Source organism: Chanodichthys erythropterus, chromosome 7 (assembly GCF_024489055.1).
Source record: "Chanodichthys erythropterus isolate Z2021 chromosome 7, ASM2448905v1, whole genome shotgun sequence".
Taxonomy (NCBI): Eukaryota; Metazoa; Chordata; class Actinopteri; order Cypriniformes; family Xenocyprididae; genus Chanodichthys; species Chanodichthys erythropterus.
The window spans coordinates 41,736,341-41,752,669 of NC_090227.1; the positions used below are offsets into that span (position 1 = coordinate 41,736,341).

General features: G+C 34.9%; 1 protein-coding gene across 1 annotated transcript; it reads right to left on the bottom strand.

Moving 5' to 3' along the window:
• Nucleotides 1–5,212: 5,212 nt before the first annotated feature.
• vmn2r1 (vomeronasal 2, receptor 1) lies at nt 5,213–13,347 on the bottom strand. The gene is made up of 6 exons (XM_067389449.1): nt 13,106–13,347; nt 10,308–10,599; nt 9,147–9,956; nt 8,845–9,072; nt 6,387–6,510; nt 5,213–6,297 (listed from the first exon to the last, which is right to left on the bottom strand). The coding sequence occupies exons 1-6, from the start codon at nt 13,345–13,347 to the stop codon at nt 5,213–5,215; spliced, it is 2,781 nt and encodes a 926-aa protein (XP_067245550.1).
• Nucleotides 13,348–16,329: the final 2,982 nt, after the last annotated feature.

Below are 16,329 nucleotides of genomic sequence, written 5' to 3' on the forward strand. Positions count from 1 at the left end.
ACAAAAGATGAACATGGCGGCACATGCTAGTGGATGAGTTGAATCAACTCCACAGCAACTACATAAATTTATCCACTAACCATTCAGAAACATCCAAAAGTTGTAACTTCTTCCTGAGTCTCTCCATCAGTGTCGACTCCGGTTTGAACAATGTAAGGCTGAACAGCGTTACTGACAATCCTCATTTTGGCTGCGTGAGATTCTCCAGCTTTGTTGTTGTTGAGCTGTTAAAGCTCCGCCCGCTTCTGGAAAGGGGGCGGGAGCAGCAGCTCATTTGCATTTAAAGGGACACACACAAAAACGGCGTGTTTTTGCTCACACCCAAATAGGGGCAAATTTGACAAGCTGTAATAAATGATCTGTGGGGGATTTTGAGCTGAAACTTCACAGACACATTCTGGAGACACCAGAGACTTATATTACATCTTGTAAAAGGGGCATAATAGGTTCACTTTAAGAAATAACACTTTAAGAGTTAATGCAAATCTCTCAGAAACTCTCAGTAGTTCAACTGTGTTTCCAACAATCTGTTGATGATGATTATCTACTTAAAGTACTTGAGCTTGATGGATGGTTATTGAATTTATTTTTAACTGTCATTATAAAATAAAACAAAGGTGCCCTTGAGATTAGCTAGGGTTATTTATTCATTAACATCAGCTAAAAAATAACATGCACATCTTAAGTTTTTTTCATTTGTAAACTGTTCATCATATATAAAATATTTGATTATAGCCAACCATTAAACGAGTGTGAAAAGGATTTAAAAAGGCTGCTACCTTGGCTTCAGAAATAAAGAGTTTAGTGCATTGTGCAAAGAAACTGTTTACTAAGTATGTTTTAAGATCCCCGACCACACACCTCAACCGTTTAGTTTTGACCTCCTTTGGGAGGGTTCAAATCCCACACACACCACCCTTACACACCCCTACAAACTCATAACCTGTATTTTTGACTCCGAGTTCATATATCATGCACTCCTGCCTGCACAGTGTTCAGGAACCTGACAGGTTGGAGAAGAAGAAACCCCGCAGATTCACCATGAACTGAAGGGCAACCCCTGACATGAATCCCACCCTCCAAAATCGTAGCGTGCACATGCATCCCAACACCTCCCATTGGATTGCATTCATTATTAATCTCACCCCTTTAATGAGTTGTTCACAAAGACCTGATGAATTATTAAAATCATACCTTGACAGGCTGGTCGGTTTGCTTTTATCACTGCTCAGTGTTTTCAGTGGTCAGTCCAGAGTTGAATGACCATTTGGCCTTTCTGTCAAGACCATATTTAAGTATTTTGTTTACACCACAGCCAAAGTTACACACATACACACATATACACACACACACGCACATGGACTACAAAAGTCTTCCTCAGGCACGCTAGGCTATTCCTCACTGAGGGTGTGTTGTTACACGTCCAATTATAGAATAATATCATCACTCCACAAGGCATCTAGAGTGGCATCAAGTGAACTACGCACACTCATTCTCTCTGACACACCACTGTAAATACTGTTCATCCTTAGGATGCAACATTGGTCTTATTTAAAGGGTTAATTCACCCAAAAATGAAAATTCTGTCATTTATTACATACCCTCATGTCGTTTCACACCCGTAAGACCTTCGTTAATCTTCGGAGTACACATTAAGATATTTAAGTTGAAATCCGATGGCTCCGTGAGGCCTCCATAGGGAGCAATGACATTTCCTCTCTCAAGATCCATAAAGGTACTAAAAAACATATTGAAATCAGTTCATGTGATTTAAATCAGTACAGTGGCTCAATATTAATATTATAAAGCGACGAGAATACTTTTGGTGCGGCAAAAAAAACTAAATAACGACTTAATTAGTGATGGCCGATTTCAAAACAATGCTTCAGGAAACATCGGAGCGTTATGAATCTGTGTGTCGAATCTGCAGTTCGGAGCGCCAAAGTCACGTGATTTCAGCAGTTTGGCGGTTTGACCCGCGATCCGATTCATGATTCGCTACACTGATTCATTTATGCTCCGATGCTTTCTGAAGCGGTGTTTTGAAATCGGCCATCACTAAATAAGTCGTTATTTTGTTTTTTTGCCGCACCAAAAATATTCTCGTCGCTTTATAATATTAATATTGAGCCACTGTACTCACATGAACTGATTTAAATATGTTTTTAGTACATTAATGGATCTTGACAGAGGAAGTGACATTACTCCCTATGGAGGCATCACGGAGCCATCGGATTTCAACTAAAATATCTTAATTTGTGTTCCAAAGATTAAGGAAGGTCTTACGGGTGTGAAACGACATGAGGGTGAGTAATAAATGACAAAATTTTCATTTTTGGGTGAACTAACCCTTTAAGTAGATACCGAGCGATCCAAAAGTCTGACTCTATTATGAAAAAGCTTATATTTAGCTAATTTTCTAAAAGTAAATAAAACTTATATTTGAGTCAAATGATTCATTGATATTTTTTAAGCATTCATAATTATATTGTATTCATATAGTATTTCAATTGATGTTTCTTAACATTTTTCAAAATGTTCAGTCAATTTTAGGACACTTTTCATTCTGCTGCGTCTATGGCCCTCTAGCGGTTAAAAACAAAACTGCATGCATTTTGTGGAAGAATGTGTTTTGGTAACTCTGCGTGACTGCACGGATTAAAATGATCCACCACAAAGATAATGCTTTACAATAAACTCTGTTACATGTGCCAATTTATCTGTTCATTAACATAACTTTTTCACCTGTTGAGTAATAAAAACGCCATCATCTCCGCACAGCGTATTACAACATTTAAAATACCTCAGGTCTCGCCATCTCCAAAAAGCCAAGCCAATGTTGATTCTTGTTTTATTACCAGCTTTGTCTCGTTCTCTTTTTGCCAGCAGACTCTCCTCTGTTCAGTGTTTGTTTAAAATGGGTGATTCTTAGCTGCTCCTTGTCAACCTTTCTCACTCGTTGTGACAACTAACCTCTGCCACTCCAACAGCAGACAGCTTCAAAGCAACCAGAGCAACTTTTCTTTACTTACGGATATGACAAGAGCGCACAGGCGAGTGAGGTATGTACGCAATTTCCCGCGAAAACCATCCCGACAGGTCTAAAATATAAACATTTATAACAGGCTTACCATAGTGAATCTGAGTAAGACAAAAACATGTTTTGGAAAAAGGATTGGTGATGTATTGACTCATTATTATGAACAAAGAAAAGTTAAAGTGAGTTAGCAGATCTAAAAAAATTATAATAATACTTAATCAGATATCACTAGTTTTATAGAGCATGAACTGTCAAGAGTCTGTGGGAGGTTTTAATCACCAAATTATTGAAGAAGTCACACTGTGTAACTGAAAAAAAAGAGTTATTAAATCAGGATATTGGTAGTTTGTTGCAACTTTATTTTATGAATAAGATAAAGACAAAGCAATACATAATTTATTAGTATTGTTTACGAGTGACACAGTGAAGACTTCAGCAGAGTCCTGTTCAAAATTAAGTGTAGCTCTAAACAGTTCACATTAGATGCAATTTGTGTTTGAATCCATGATGCCTCCCATATATATCTAAAACACACCCAGTCTAATCTAAATTTGAAAATTCAATTTCAAATTCACAAATAAAGTAACAACAGAAAGTTCACAAAAATATACTTCATTGTATATTAGCAAAACTATTACAATAATTCTTTTATATAACAACTGAAAACAACTTGGACAGAATTTGTGTCATCTCCAGTGCACGGAGATCTGGGTTTATGAACGTTCACTGCTTCCACCTGCTGGAGGACATCAATATTACATTTACCTTTTTGTTTCCATGCTTTTAAGACTAAAATTTGGCTTTGAAAAGATTAGTTTAATTTTTTTAAGATGTAGTAAATGCATTTTTTTTCCCCCATGTAATCTTAACAGCTAAGCTACACTAGTCATAAAAACATCCCTGAGTGCAAATTCATGCTCATTTAAAGGGGTCAAATCATGGGGAATCTTTTTTTTCCAGTTTTCCCTTTATTTGCATTTTTTTATCTGTTGTGTAAAAAAAAAAAAAAAAAGGAATTAAATTTTCCCTGACCATTTGAAATATAATTAATGTATATAGTATGAAAACTGTAACTCTCAAAATGCCCTCTCATTAACAGAATTAATTGATTCATTTATTATTAAATGTATGTATCATGTTTAACATGGATTCATTTATTTATTATGAGTGTTGGACCTTTCTTCTAAAGTTTGATATTTTGACTTTGTTCTCTAACCGTTTCTCCTCAATGTTGCTTTAAAATGTAGCATTGTTTGTAGAATTTAAATGTGTCTGAACGTTTTGTGATCTATTCCGCACATATAATCTGCTCTGTGTCTCTGGACCGGAGCACTGTGCTCACGCTGCTGCGATTCACGTGACACTAATGCAAAAACAGACTTCAGTGCGTCAATGGAAAGCACATTTACACTGTCTGAATCATTCTCTATTCCTCTATATAGTGCACTATGTGCCATTTACCATATAGAAACAGGAATATGTGTGAACAAATGACCAGCCGCAGCTTGTCTGTTTATAGTGTAAGAGGGGGCGGGACTTAATATTCTAGAGAGCATTTGATTGGACAGAAGATTTGATGAGAAACTGAAGTATGCAGTGATGTCATCGATTATCCATTTTATCGGAAGTGAGAGACTAAGTTTTGAATGCTTATATCTCCTAAATGTGAATTTTGTCATTGATTTAGAACACACCAGCTTATTCATAACCTTAAGGCTAACATATTCATACTAAAAGTTAAAAAACTTAAATTTTGGTTTCAGAGGGACTAATTTTATTGAAACTCAGTTTCCTCCCTAGCTTTACGATGTCAGATGAAAACATGGGAATGGGGCTGTTAAAAATGATATTGGACTTCACAGCAAACCTGCAGTCAGATATTAAAAGTGCAGCAAAGCACTCATTTCACATGTAAACCTTTTGCAGTTTTAGGTACAACAGCAAATCAATAAATAGATAAATAGCAGCCTGCTAGAGGTTAGAGATGGCCAAAAATGGTCATAAAAACTAAACTGTATTATATGTAGACATCATATAAGATGGTAAGTATAATACGACCCCCTTAAAAGTCCTGTACTGTTATTCCTATTCTGTCTTAGGTCTAAATTTATATATAAAATCCTGGAAAAAGTCCAATATCATAAGCCTTCTACAGTAGATCATTGTGTGGCTTCAGTCATCTAGAGACACAGTGGACACGGCGGTTGCATTAGCGGAGCTGCTGATGGTGGCGAGTGAAGCGGAGCTTCCGTTGGCGACCACGTCACGTGATTTGGCTCGAGGAATCATCATCTCCTCTTTGTTCCTCTCCGGTTTGACGAGCAGCACGTAGCACTTGGGGATGAAGACGCACGCGAGGAGGCCGAAGCTGGATGCCAAGATTGCGAAGATTTGTACCGCCACCATGAATTTCCCGCGCGTGCTCAGGTAGGCGGGCACGAAGGAGATCCAAACGATGAAAAACACCAGCATGCCAAAGGTCACGCTCTTGCCCTCGTTGAAGTGGTCTTCCAGCTTTCGTGCCACAAAAGCAAAAGCGAAAGTCAGCAGAGCCAAAAGAATGTCGTAAGCGAAGATGGAGCAGATGAAGATGATGTTTCCGGTGTCGCACTCCAGGATGATCTTGATGTTCTGGGCGGCCGTGTTCTTTACGGGGTGTGGAGGCATCAGAATCAGCCACACAGTGCAAGCTACTGCTTGGATCAAGGTGCACACTATCATTATCGCCCTCTGGTGTCTGGGATGTATGGGGTCCACGTCATTCTTCTGAGGAATAGCCTGGGCAATGACGGCAGTGTCGGGACTTTGCTCAGCGGCCGCCGCTGCTGCTTTGGCTGCCTTGGTAGCATTTTTGACAGCTTTTACAGCTCTGGCTCTCAGCATGAGCAGAGCAGATTTGCCCATTAGCGAAGAGAGGACCAGAGCAAAGCCCACGGCCAGCGCCACCTGGCTGGTCATGCACGACCACATCTGAGGCTCACCGAGGAACACAATGGAGCAGAGGAAGGTGATCACCAAACCCAGTAACAAAGAGAAGGTAAGCAGAGGGTCGTTGACTTTCGCCAGAGGCGTGTTAAGGTGAATCAAGAAGATGATCGCGACTACAAACGTAGCCAGAGCCCCAAATGCAGCGATGACGATCAGCGTGATCCCAAGAGGTTCGGTAAAGTCCAAGAACTCAATGGTCTTTGGCACACACTCGTCGTGATTGGCATTGGACCAATAGTCCTCGTCGCACTGGATACAGCCTCGTGCATCTGTTGGAAGAGTTGTTAAAATTGACTCAACAGTCAAAAACTATTAAAAGTAACCACTCTGATTGAACAAAGATCCTTATTCCCATGACCTGTCGTGTTCGAGACCTCGCCATCTGCACAGGGGATGCAGTCGAAGCAACAGACCGGTTCTCCCTGCCGGATACCCATCCTGGTGCCCGGCTGGCAGCGTTCACTGCACACTGAGCGCGGCGTCTGTAACACGAGAGAAACAACAGTTTCTACATGCAATAATGAGAGTCAGACTTTAGCCGGATGATTATCTTAACACACTTTACTGTACATAATGCATAGATAGATAGATATAAAATACTTATGAAATGTATAATAAATATTAAAATATTAAATGTTTTGATAGATAGATATGAAATACTTATGAAATTTATAATAAATATTAAAATATTAAATGTTTTGATAGATACATATGAAATACTTATGAAATTTATAATAAATATTAAAATATTAAATGTTTCAATAGATAGATAGATATGAAATACTTATGAAATTTATAATAATGTTAAAATGTTAAATGTCTTGATAGATAGACATGAAATACTTATGAAATTTATAATAAATATTAAAATATTAAATGTTTTGATAGATATATATGAAATACTTATGAAATGTATAATAAATATTAAATGTTTAGATAGATAGATAGATAGATAGATAGATAGATAGATAGATAGATATATAGCTAGATAGATAGCTAGATAGATAGATAGATAGATAGATAGATAGATAGATAGATAGATAGATAGACATGAAATACTTATGAAATTTATAATAAATATTAAAATATTAAATGTTTAGATAGATAGATAGATAGATAGATAGATAGATAGATAGATAGATAGATAGATAGATAGATAGATAGATAGATAGATAGATAGATAGATAGATAGATAGATAGATAGATAGATAGATAGATAGATAGATAGATAGATAGATTGACATGAAATACTTATGAAATTTATAATAAATATTAAAATATTAAATGTTTAGATAGATAGATAGATAGATAGATAGATAGATAGATAGATAGATAGATAGATAGATAGATAGATAGATAGATAGATAGATAGATAGATAGATAGATAGACATGAAATACTTATGAAATTTATAATAAATATTAAAATATTACTTGTATAATTACTTATAATAATACTTAAATATATATAATAAATATTTGATGATAGATAGATAGATAGATAGACATGAAATACTTATGAAATTTATAATAAATATTAAAATATTAAATGTTTTGATAGATAGACATGAAATACTTATGAAATGTATAATAAATATTAAAATATTAAATGTTTAGATAGATAGATAGATAGATAGATAGATAGATAGATAGATAGATAGATAGATAGATAGATAGATAGATAGATAGATAGATAGATAGATAGATAGATAGATAGATAGATAGATAGATAGATAGATAGATAGATAGATAGATAGATAGATAGATAGATAGATATGAAATACTTATGAAATTTATAATAAATAATAAAATATTAAATGTTTTGATAGATAGACATGAAATACTTATGAAATGTATAATAAATATTAAAATATTAAATGTTTTGATAGATAGATAGATAGATAGATAGATAGATAGATAGATAGATAGATAGATAGATAGATAGATAGATAGATAGATAGATAGATAGATAGATAGATATATAGATAGATAGATAGATAGATAGATAGATAGATAGATAGATAGATAGATAGATAGATAGATAGATAGACATGAAATACTTATGAAATTTATAATAAATATTAAAATATTAAATGTTTAGATAGATAGATAGATAGATAGATAGATAGATAGATAGATAGATAGATAGATAGATAGATAGATAGATAGATAGATAGATAGATAGATAGATAGATAGATAGATAGATAGATAGATAGATAGATAGATAGAAATACTTATGAAATTTATAATAAATATTAAAATATTAAATGTTTTGATAGATAGACATGAAATACTTATGAAATGTATAATAAATATTAAAATATTAAATGTTTTGATAGATAGATAGATAGATAGATAGATAGATAGATAGATAGATAGATAGATAGATAGATAGATAGATAGATAGATAGATAGATAGATAGATAGATAGATAGATAGATAGATAGATAGATAGATAGATATGAAATACTTATGAAATTTATAATAAATATTAAAATATTACTTGTATAATTACTTATAATAATACTTAAATATATATAATAAATATTTGATGATAGATAGATAGATAGATAGATAGATAGATAGATAGATAGATAGATAGATAGATAGATAGATAGATAGATAGATAGATAGATAGATAGATAGATAGATAGATAGATAGATAGATAGATAGATAGATAGATAGATAGATAGATAGAGCAGAAACAAGCTTCCATACAAAATAGAGATCAATTGCAATTAAATATTTTGACAGCCCTGTCATTATTATATAATCTATTTTATGATCATCCTAATTTACATGCATGACATCCTCACCTCCCGAATATCATTGTTCCATATGATGGAGGCATTATCTATAGTCAGCTTCTCGTCGGGAGGTGCAGTGCTGTTATAGTAACCAATGTGTGTATATGTGATCCCTCCATCTGAATCACTCTGCCAGTTTAAGATCTCATAAAAGCCATCCACGTCACCGTTATTGAAGTATATCTCCTCTCCGGTGTGAGGGACGGTGAATCTCAGGTTCTTCAGGTAGTACATGAGCTAAAGGCAGAACACATAGTTATAAATGAAACGATAAAACAAAAAGTACATCACGGTCTGTGTGTGTGTCATACCTGCCAAGGCTCAAATTTGTTAATGTCAGCGCATGTGTCATTCTCAAATGGGCCGCTGCCCTCTTCACAGTGCTCGAGGTTATGTAGGGCATGTGCCACGGCATATACAGCCTTGTACACGTTATACGTAATCCTTAACTGCGACACATCCGAGTATGTATTGTTCAACTTGTCTAACATCTCTTCTCCAGTGCATCTCCTCTTGCCTCTCAAAATTTGAGTGTAATTCATAGAACAGTTAAAGACTATCCCCCAAAACTCTTCTGTAAGCGTGTCGTTATATGGACTAATGCTCAGCAGGTGCTCTTCCAGGCCGGGTATCTCCGCACGCTTGACCGCAAACCCTATAGTGCCTCCCAGGACAGGCAGTATGTCGGGGTGACGGGAGATGGCGGCCGATGTGACCCAGGCCTCGCTGGCGATCCAGGTGCGGTTGGTGACGTTGTTACGCAGCAGCTCCCCCACTAGTGGGCTCAGATCCACGTCAGAGGAGAACACCACGATGATCTTAGCCGTGGAATCCAGCACCGCCTGCACAATGCGCTCGATGGCCTCGGGGTTGGAGACCTTGGGGAGGGTTTCGGAGAAGGATATGCACACTCCTGCCTCCTCCACCACCTCCTTGAACCTCTTGATGCCGTATTTCCCGTAATCGTCCTCGGCCGCGATGGTACCCACCCAGGTCCAGCCGAAATGGAGCACTAGTTTTGCCATTGCAACAGACTGGTGCTCATCACTGGGGATGGTGCGCAGGAAGGTGGGGTACTGAAATCGGCTTTCAAGAACTGAGCATGAGGACGCGTAACTCATCTAGAGAGGTGGAAAGACAAATTCGGCTCAGTTTAAGCACTCACAGATGCATCTGTGGTTGGAATTCTTGCTAAAATGATTTCTAAAAGGTGTAATAAATTAAACCTAAAATACACAACATGAATTATTAAATAGGTCAATGACAAATCATATTTTTAAATGTGTCAAATTTTGAGAAATTAGCTCTTTCTATTCATGCTGCTTTCCCACAGTTTTGAAAAGCTTTTATACCATTTTCAAGAAAAAGTTACATTTATGATCTCTAGTTTTCAATGATTAAGATGTTAATATATTTGGACCAAAAAATGAGGGCCATGTCATTGCCAAAATACAGTGATAGTTGAAAGGTACTTGTGGGAAATAGTAGAGGCCAAGAATCCTGGCTGTGGCTATGGACAGATCCGAGCCTCCGGCTCCCACCAAAGCAGAGAGAGGCGGCCCGTCCCCGCAGCGGTAGTTGGGCACGGCCTCGTCCTGCCCCGTCAGGAAGGTGAGCGTTCCCTCCACAGCTTTGGAAATGGTGAAACAGGAGTCATAGATGACGTAGCCCAGCTCAGTTAGGGGTAGCAGGTCCTTTCTGTTGTTGATCTCATTCAGGGCAAACAGCATGGTCTGAGCCCAGCGGAAAGTACGGAAGTTAAAGCTGAGGGGGAATTCACATGTTAGAATGATGTTTCCCAGACATGATCAAGACAGAATTATTATTTTCAGCTTATTCAGTCAAGTTCATTTGTGACTGAAATGTTTAGATTTATATTTATGTTTAGATATAAACTCGCAATTGCAAGAAAGTCAGAATTATGAGAAAAAGGTCAGAATTTTGAGATATAATGTCGCAATTGTGAGAAAAAAGTGAGAATTGTGAGAAAAAGTAAGAATTTCGAGATATAAACTCACAATTGTGAGAAAGTCAGAATTTCGAGAAAAAAGTCAGAATTTCGAGATATAAAGTTGCTATTGTGAGAAAAAAATCAGAATTGCGAGATAAACTTGCAATTGTGAGAAAAAAGTCAGTTGCGAGAAAAAGTCAGAATTTTTAGATATAAAGTCACAATTGCGAGAAAAAGGTCAGAATTGCGAGATATAAACTGGCAACTGCAAGAAAAATGTCAGCAGTTCGAGAAAAAAAGTAAATTTCGAGATATAAAGCCGCAATTGCGAGAAAAAAGACAGAATTGTGAAAAAAAGTAAGAATTTGGAGATATAAAGTTGCAATTACAAGAAAAAAAGTCAGAATTTTGAGGAAAAAATCATAATTTTGAGAAAAAAGTCAGAATTTCGAGATATAAACTTGCAATTGTGAGAAAAAAATCAGAATTGCTAGATAAACTTGCAATTGTGAGAAAAAAAATCAGAATTGCTAGATAAACTTGCAATTGTGAGAAAAAAATCAGAATTGCTAGATAAACTTGCAATTGTGAGAAAAAAATCAGAATTGCTAGATAAACTTGCAATTGTGAGAAAAAAAATCAGAATTGCTAGATAAACTTGCAATTGTGAGAAAAAAATCAGAATTGCTAGATAAACTTGCAATTGTGAGAAAAAAAATCAGAATTGCTAGATAAACTTGCAATTTTGAGAAAAAAGTCAGTTGCGAGAAAAAGTCAGAATTTTTAGATATAAAGTCGCAATTGCGTGAAAAAGGTCATCATTTCGAGAAAAAAGTCAATTTTGAGATATAAAGTCACAATTGCAAGAAAAAAGACAGAATTGTGAGAAAAAGTACGAATTTGGAGATATAAAGTCGCAATTGCGAGAAAAAAGTCAGAATTGCAAGATATAAAGTTGCAATTCCAAGAAAAAAGTCAGAATTATGAGAAAAAGTCAGAATTTTGAGATATAGTCGCAATTGCAAGAAAAAAGTCAGAATTATGAGAAAAAGGTCAGAATTGCGAAATATAAACTAACAATTGTGAGAAAAGTCAGAATTACAAGACAAAAAGTCAGTATTTTGAGAAAAAAATCATAATTTTGAGAAAAAAGTCCGAATTTCGAGATATAAAGTTGCTATTGTGAGAAAAAAAATCAGAATTGCGAGATAAACTTGCAATTGTGAGAAAAAAGTCAGTTGCAAGAAAAAGTCAGTATTTTTAAATATAAAGTTGCAATTGCGAGAAAAAGGTCATTTTGAGAAAAAAGTCAATTTCGAGATATAAAGTCACAATTGCAAAAAAAAAAACAATTGTGAGAAAAAGTACGAATTTGGAGATATAAAGTCGCAATTGCAAGAAAAAAGTCAGAATTGCGAGATATAAAGTCGCAATTGCGAGAAAAAAGTCAGAATTATGAGAAAAAGGTCAGAATTGCGAGATATAAACTCGCAATTGGGAGAAAAGTCATAATTTAGAGAAAAAAAAGTCAGAATTTCGAGATATAGTCGCAATTGCGTGAAAAAATTCAGAATTGCGAGAAAAAGTAAGAATTTTGAGATATAAAGTCGCGAGATATCAAAATTGCGAGATATAAATTTGCAATTGTGAGAAAAAAAGTCATAATTTAGAGAAAAAAATCTGAATTGCGAGAAAAAGCAAGAATTTCAAGATTTAAATTCGGAATTGTGAGGAAAAAGTCAGAATTGCGAGAAAAATCAAGAATTTCAAGAGATAAAGTCGCAATTGGGAGAATAAAAAAGTCATAATTGTGAGATAAAGTCGCAATTTTTTTTTTTTTTTATTCAGTGGTGGAAGCTTCCATAGTACAATGTCTAAAGTGAACCAAATAAAATGTAACCACATGTAATACCAACTGATACCACTAGATGTCATTGTACCAGACAGGTTGATTGGCGTCGTACAAGTTATTTTCCATTGATTATGGAATATAAAAGTGGTCTCTCGGGAGGACAAACTGTAATTATTCCTTAGACAACAGTTTAATTAATTTTGCATGATCAATGATGATTTGAAATGCAGTAGGCTAACCTACATAATTATGACTAATTGAGCGTTGGCAATTAAGCAATTAATCTTTTTTTCTGTAGGCCTAATAATATACATTTATCAAATAACGCCAAGCAGTTAAAAAGTACGCACGTTTTGTTTAAGTGCAGTAATGAGACAAATATCGTCAGATCTAATGACAGTCTGAAAATAGATAATCACAAGGCTGTTTTCGCTTGTAAAAGGTAAATGTCAAATCTATGATGTTACCCCTCGCAGTCCGAGGACTCTGGAGGGATCGTGGTGTTGCTGTCCGTCGAAACCAGGCGTTGATGAACTGGAAACATGCCGCCAATAACCACCGTCTTTTTCAGCACTTCTTTGTAACCCCTCAGGTTGAACTTGGCCTTGAGTTTGCAGCTCCCCTCAGCATCGGTGGATGTGAAGAGGTAACAACTCACACACAAAACTAACAAAAGACGTCCTTTGGAGCTCAAATCCTTAAAATCCATTTTAAAAGGAAGAACATGTAAAAGACAGGCTGCTTCGATGTGCTTGTGTTGGAGAGGCTCAACAGACAGCAGGAATTACCAACGCCTGAGTTACCATGATCTCTCCTGAGATCCCTGAAGATTGCATAAGACAACTGATCAAAGCTGAGATTCACATCAGGGCTAAATGCCACCGAAAGTGGCAAATATGCCCAACTGTTTTGCTCTTTTTCAACATACTGAATTTTAGGCCTATTTAGTACTGAGTTTAGACAAATGTGTAATCTTACATTATCTACAGCTACTTTATGTTAGCCTATTATTATTATATGTATTTTAGTTTTTAAGGTAACAGTGTAAATTCATTTTAATTAATTGATTTTACATTCTAAAAAGTGCTGGGTTAAAAACAACCCGAGTTGGGTTGAAAATGAACAAACCCAGTGGTTGGGTTAAGGTTTGATTCTGGACAGTTTTATTTAACTCAAATATTGTTTAAAAATGACTATATGTCTGGCTTAAAATGAACCAAAATATGTTGGAAATTAAAAATTAGGCACATAATTACTAGAGGCAACAATAATAAGGGTGAACATTTATTAATAAGCAATTTAATAAATGTTTGTTTAATTATTATTTATTAAACATATTAATAAATGTTCATTTCCAACATATTTTGGGTTCATTTTAAGCGAGCAATACAGTCATTTTTAAACAATAGTTGAGTAGATAAAACTACCCAGCAGGTTGGGTCAAACATTTAACCCAACCACTGGGTTTGTCCATTTTCAACCCAACTTGTGTTGTTTTTTTTAAGTGTATTGAAGTATTTGGCATACGCTACCTTTTAAAAAGGCTTTTTGAAGACTTTTTTTTTTCCTTTGGATGAAATTAATAGCTTACTTTTATTTAGCAAGGATGTAATAAATTGATCAAGACATAAAATGGAACAACATTTTATTTTTCCAATAAATGCTGTTCTTTTGAACTTTCTTTTCATCAAAAAATGCTGAATATTCAGCTGTGCCATCACAGGAATAAAGTACATTTTAAAATGTATTAAATATATTACAGTTATTTAAAATTGTAATGATATTTCACAGTATTATCATTTTTTCTTTTTCTCTTACTATGCTTGAGTATATTAAAAAAATACAACCTTGGATTGATAAACATAAGACACTGCTTTCGAAAAAAAAATTAAATTAAATTATCTTGCTGAGCTCAAACTTAGCAGTGTAAATGAACAAATGTGATAAAAAGTTGCGGGGAAAATGCCTTCATGATGATTTTTTTATATATATTTGTAGTCATTTTTAAGATATTTTTTCAGGAACAAATAATTAATAAAATGATTGTTTAAAACATTATAATAAAAATAATAAATGATAAAAAATTCTGCTAATCACATTATGAATTATGTTTGTGTATTCTGTGAAGATAATCTAGATTATCTAGTCAAAATATATGCAAAATATAGACAACTTGAATATATTTTGTTTGCTTTTGAACAGTATGCGGGCATGATGTTTGCTGCATCATTAATATTTTATGTAACTCTCTCACATTTGGCTCTCCAAGAACATCAAAGTGAAACAGTGAAAAAATAACAGTGAAAACAGTCTGGGACGGTTACTGTAGAGACGGATGAAGATGTGGGGCTTGATTTAATTGTGATCAGCATGCTTCAGCTTGTTTGGTGACAGCTCTGGAGCTTGAACCTCCCCTGTCGTTTAGCTCTGTATACTGTATCCTTACTTTCCTCTGGGATCTTGCTGTTTGTGGATGTGCTTGTCACTACATGTCCTTCAATCAGCACAGCGACACACACCTGAACCCTCTTCCCAAGTGAAAGGGAGAAACACACACAAGCACGCTGTAGTTCACAAACAAGAGCCTCACGTTACACAATATCTGCTCTTCACGCTTCAATGAAATGTCAGTCGATGGTATAACTACTAAACAGGAATTAATATTTCCTGATAATTTACTCACCTCCATGTCATCCAAGATGTTTATGTCTGTCTTTCTTCAGTGGAAAAGAAATGAAGGTTTTTGAGGAAAACATTCCAGGATTTTTCTCCATATAGTGGACTTCACTGGGGTTCAAGGTCAGGTTGAAGGTCCAAATGTCAGTTTCAGTGCAGCTTCAAAGAGCTCTACATGATCCCAGATGAGGAATAAGAGTCTTATCTACTGAAAGATCGACCAATTTCTAAAAAAAAAAAAAAAAAATTATATACTTTTTAACCACAAAGTCCACTATATGGAGAAAAATTCTGGAATGTTTTCCTCAAAAGTTTTTTTTTTTGACTAAAGAAAGAAAGACATGAACATCTTGGATGACATGAGGGTGAGTAAATGATCAGGAAATATTCATTCTGAAGTGAACTAATCCTTTAACATAAACAGGGCCCAAATTTCCTAATAAATTTTAAACTTATTGCATTAGATTACACTAGCAGCCAGAGTAGATGACTTAAATATTTACAAGACATTTCTTTACTGTGTGAAATGCTGAATATAAAAACCCCACAGATAAAAACTGACGCCATGAGATTTTTATTCAGTGAATTGCAATAAAAATACAAGCAAAAACAGCTAAATAATATATGTAAAATATCTTTGGATTAGATTTATTAAGCATAATGTGGGCTTCAGTAGTGACTTTGTCCACTAGTGGGCGCATTTGATCTCTTGATCTTGTGCTTAAACGTCTATATTGAGAGAAATGGCAGCCAATAAATGATCACATTTCCTTATTGCCAGAGAGGACAAAAATGTTTTTTGTGACCTGAAATAAAGCTAAAATAAAATATAAATAATAGATGAAAAACTTAAAAAGCCTTAGAAGCTATTCAAAAATATTACTAACAACTGTAATAGTATATAAAAATAATAAACACTGATCTGTGACTGATTTCTGGTTGCTGGGAACATGACGATGAATATTGGGTCATTTTGAAAATGTTTTGATTTTGTTAATATTTCTTCTGAAGAAAG

Excerpts from the sequence above, each read along its gene's own strand:
- vmn2r1 (XM_067389449.1), bottom strand. The coding sequence starts at position 13,347 with ATGGATTTTAAGGATTTGAGCTCCAAAGGACGTCTTTTGTTAGTTTTG. Across the intron at positions 9,957-10,307 it reads GCCTCTACTATTTCCCACAA|ATGAGTTACGCGTCCTCATG; the intron begins GTACCTTTCAAC and ends CCACCTCTCTAG. Across the intron at positions 6,298-6,386 it reads CGAGGTCTCGAACACGACAG|ATGCACGAGGCTGTATCCAG; the intron begins GTCATGGGAATA and ends CTCTTCCAACAG.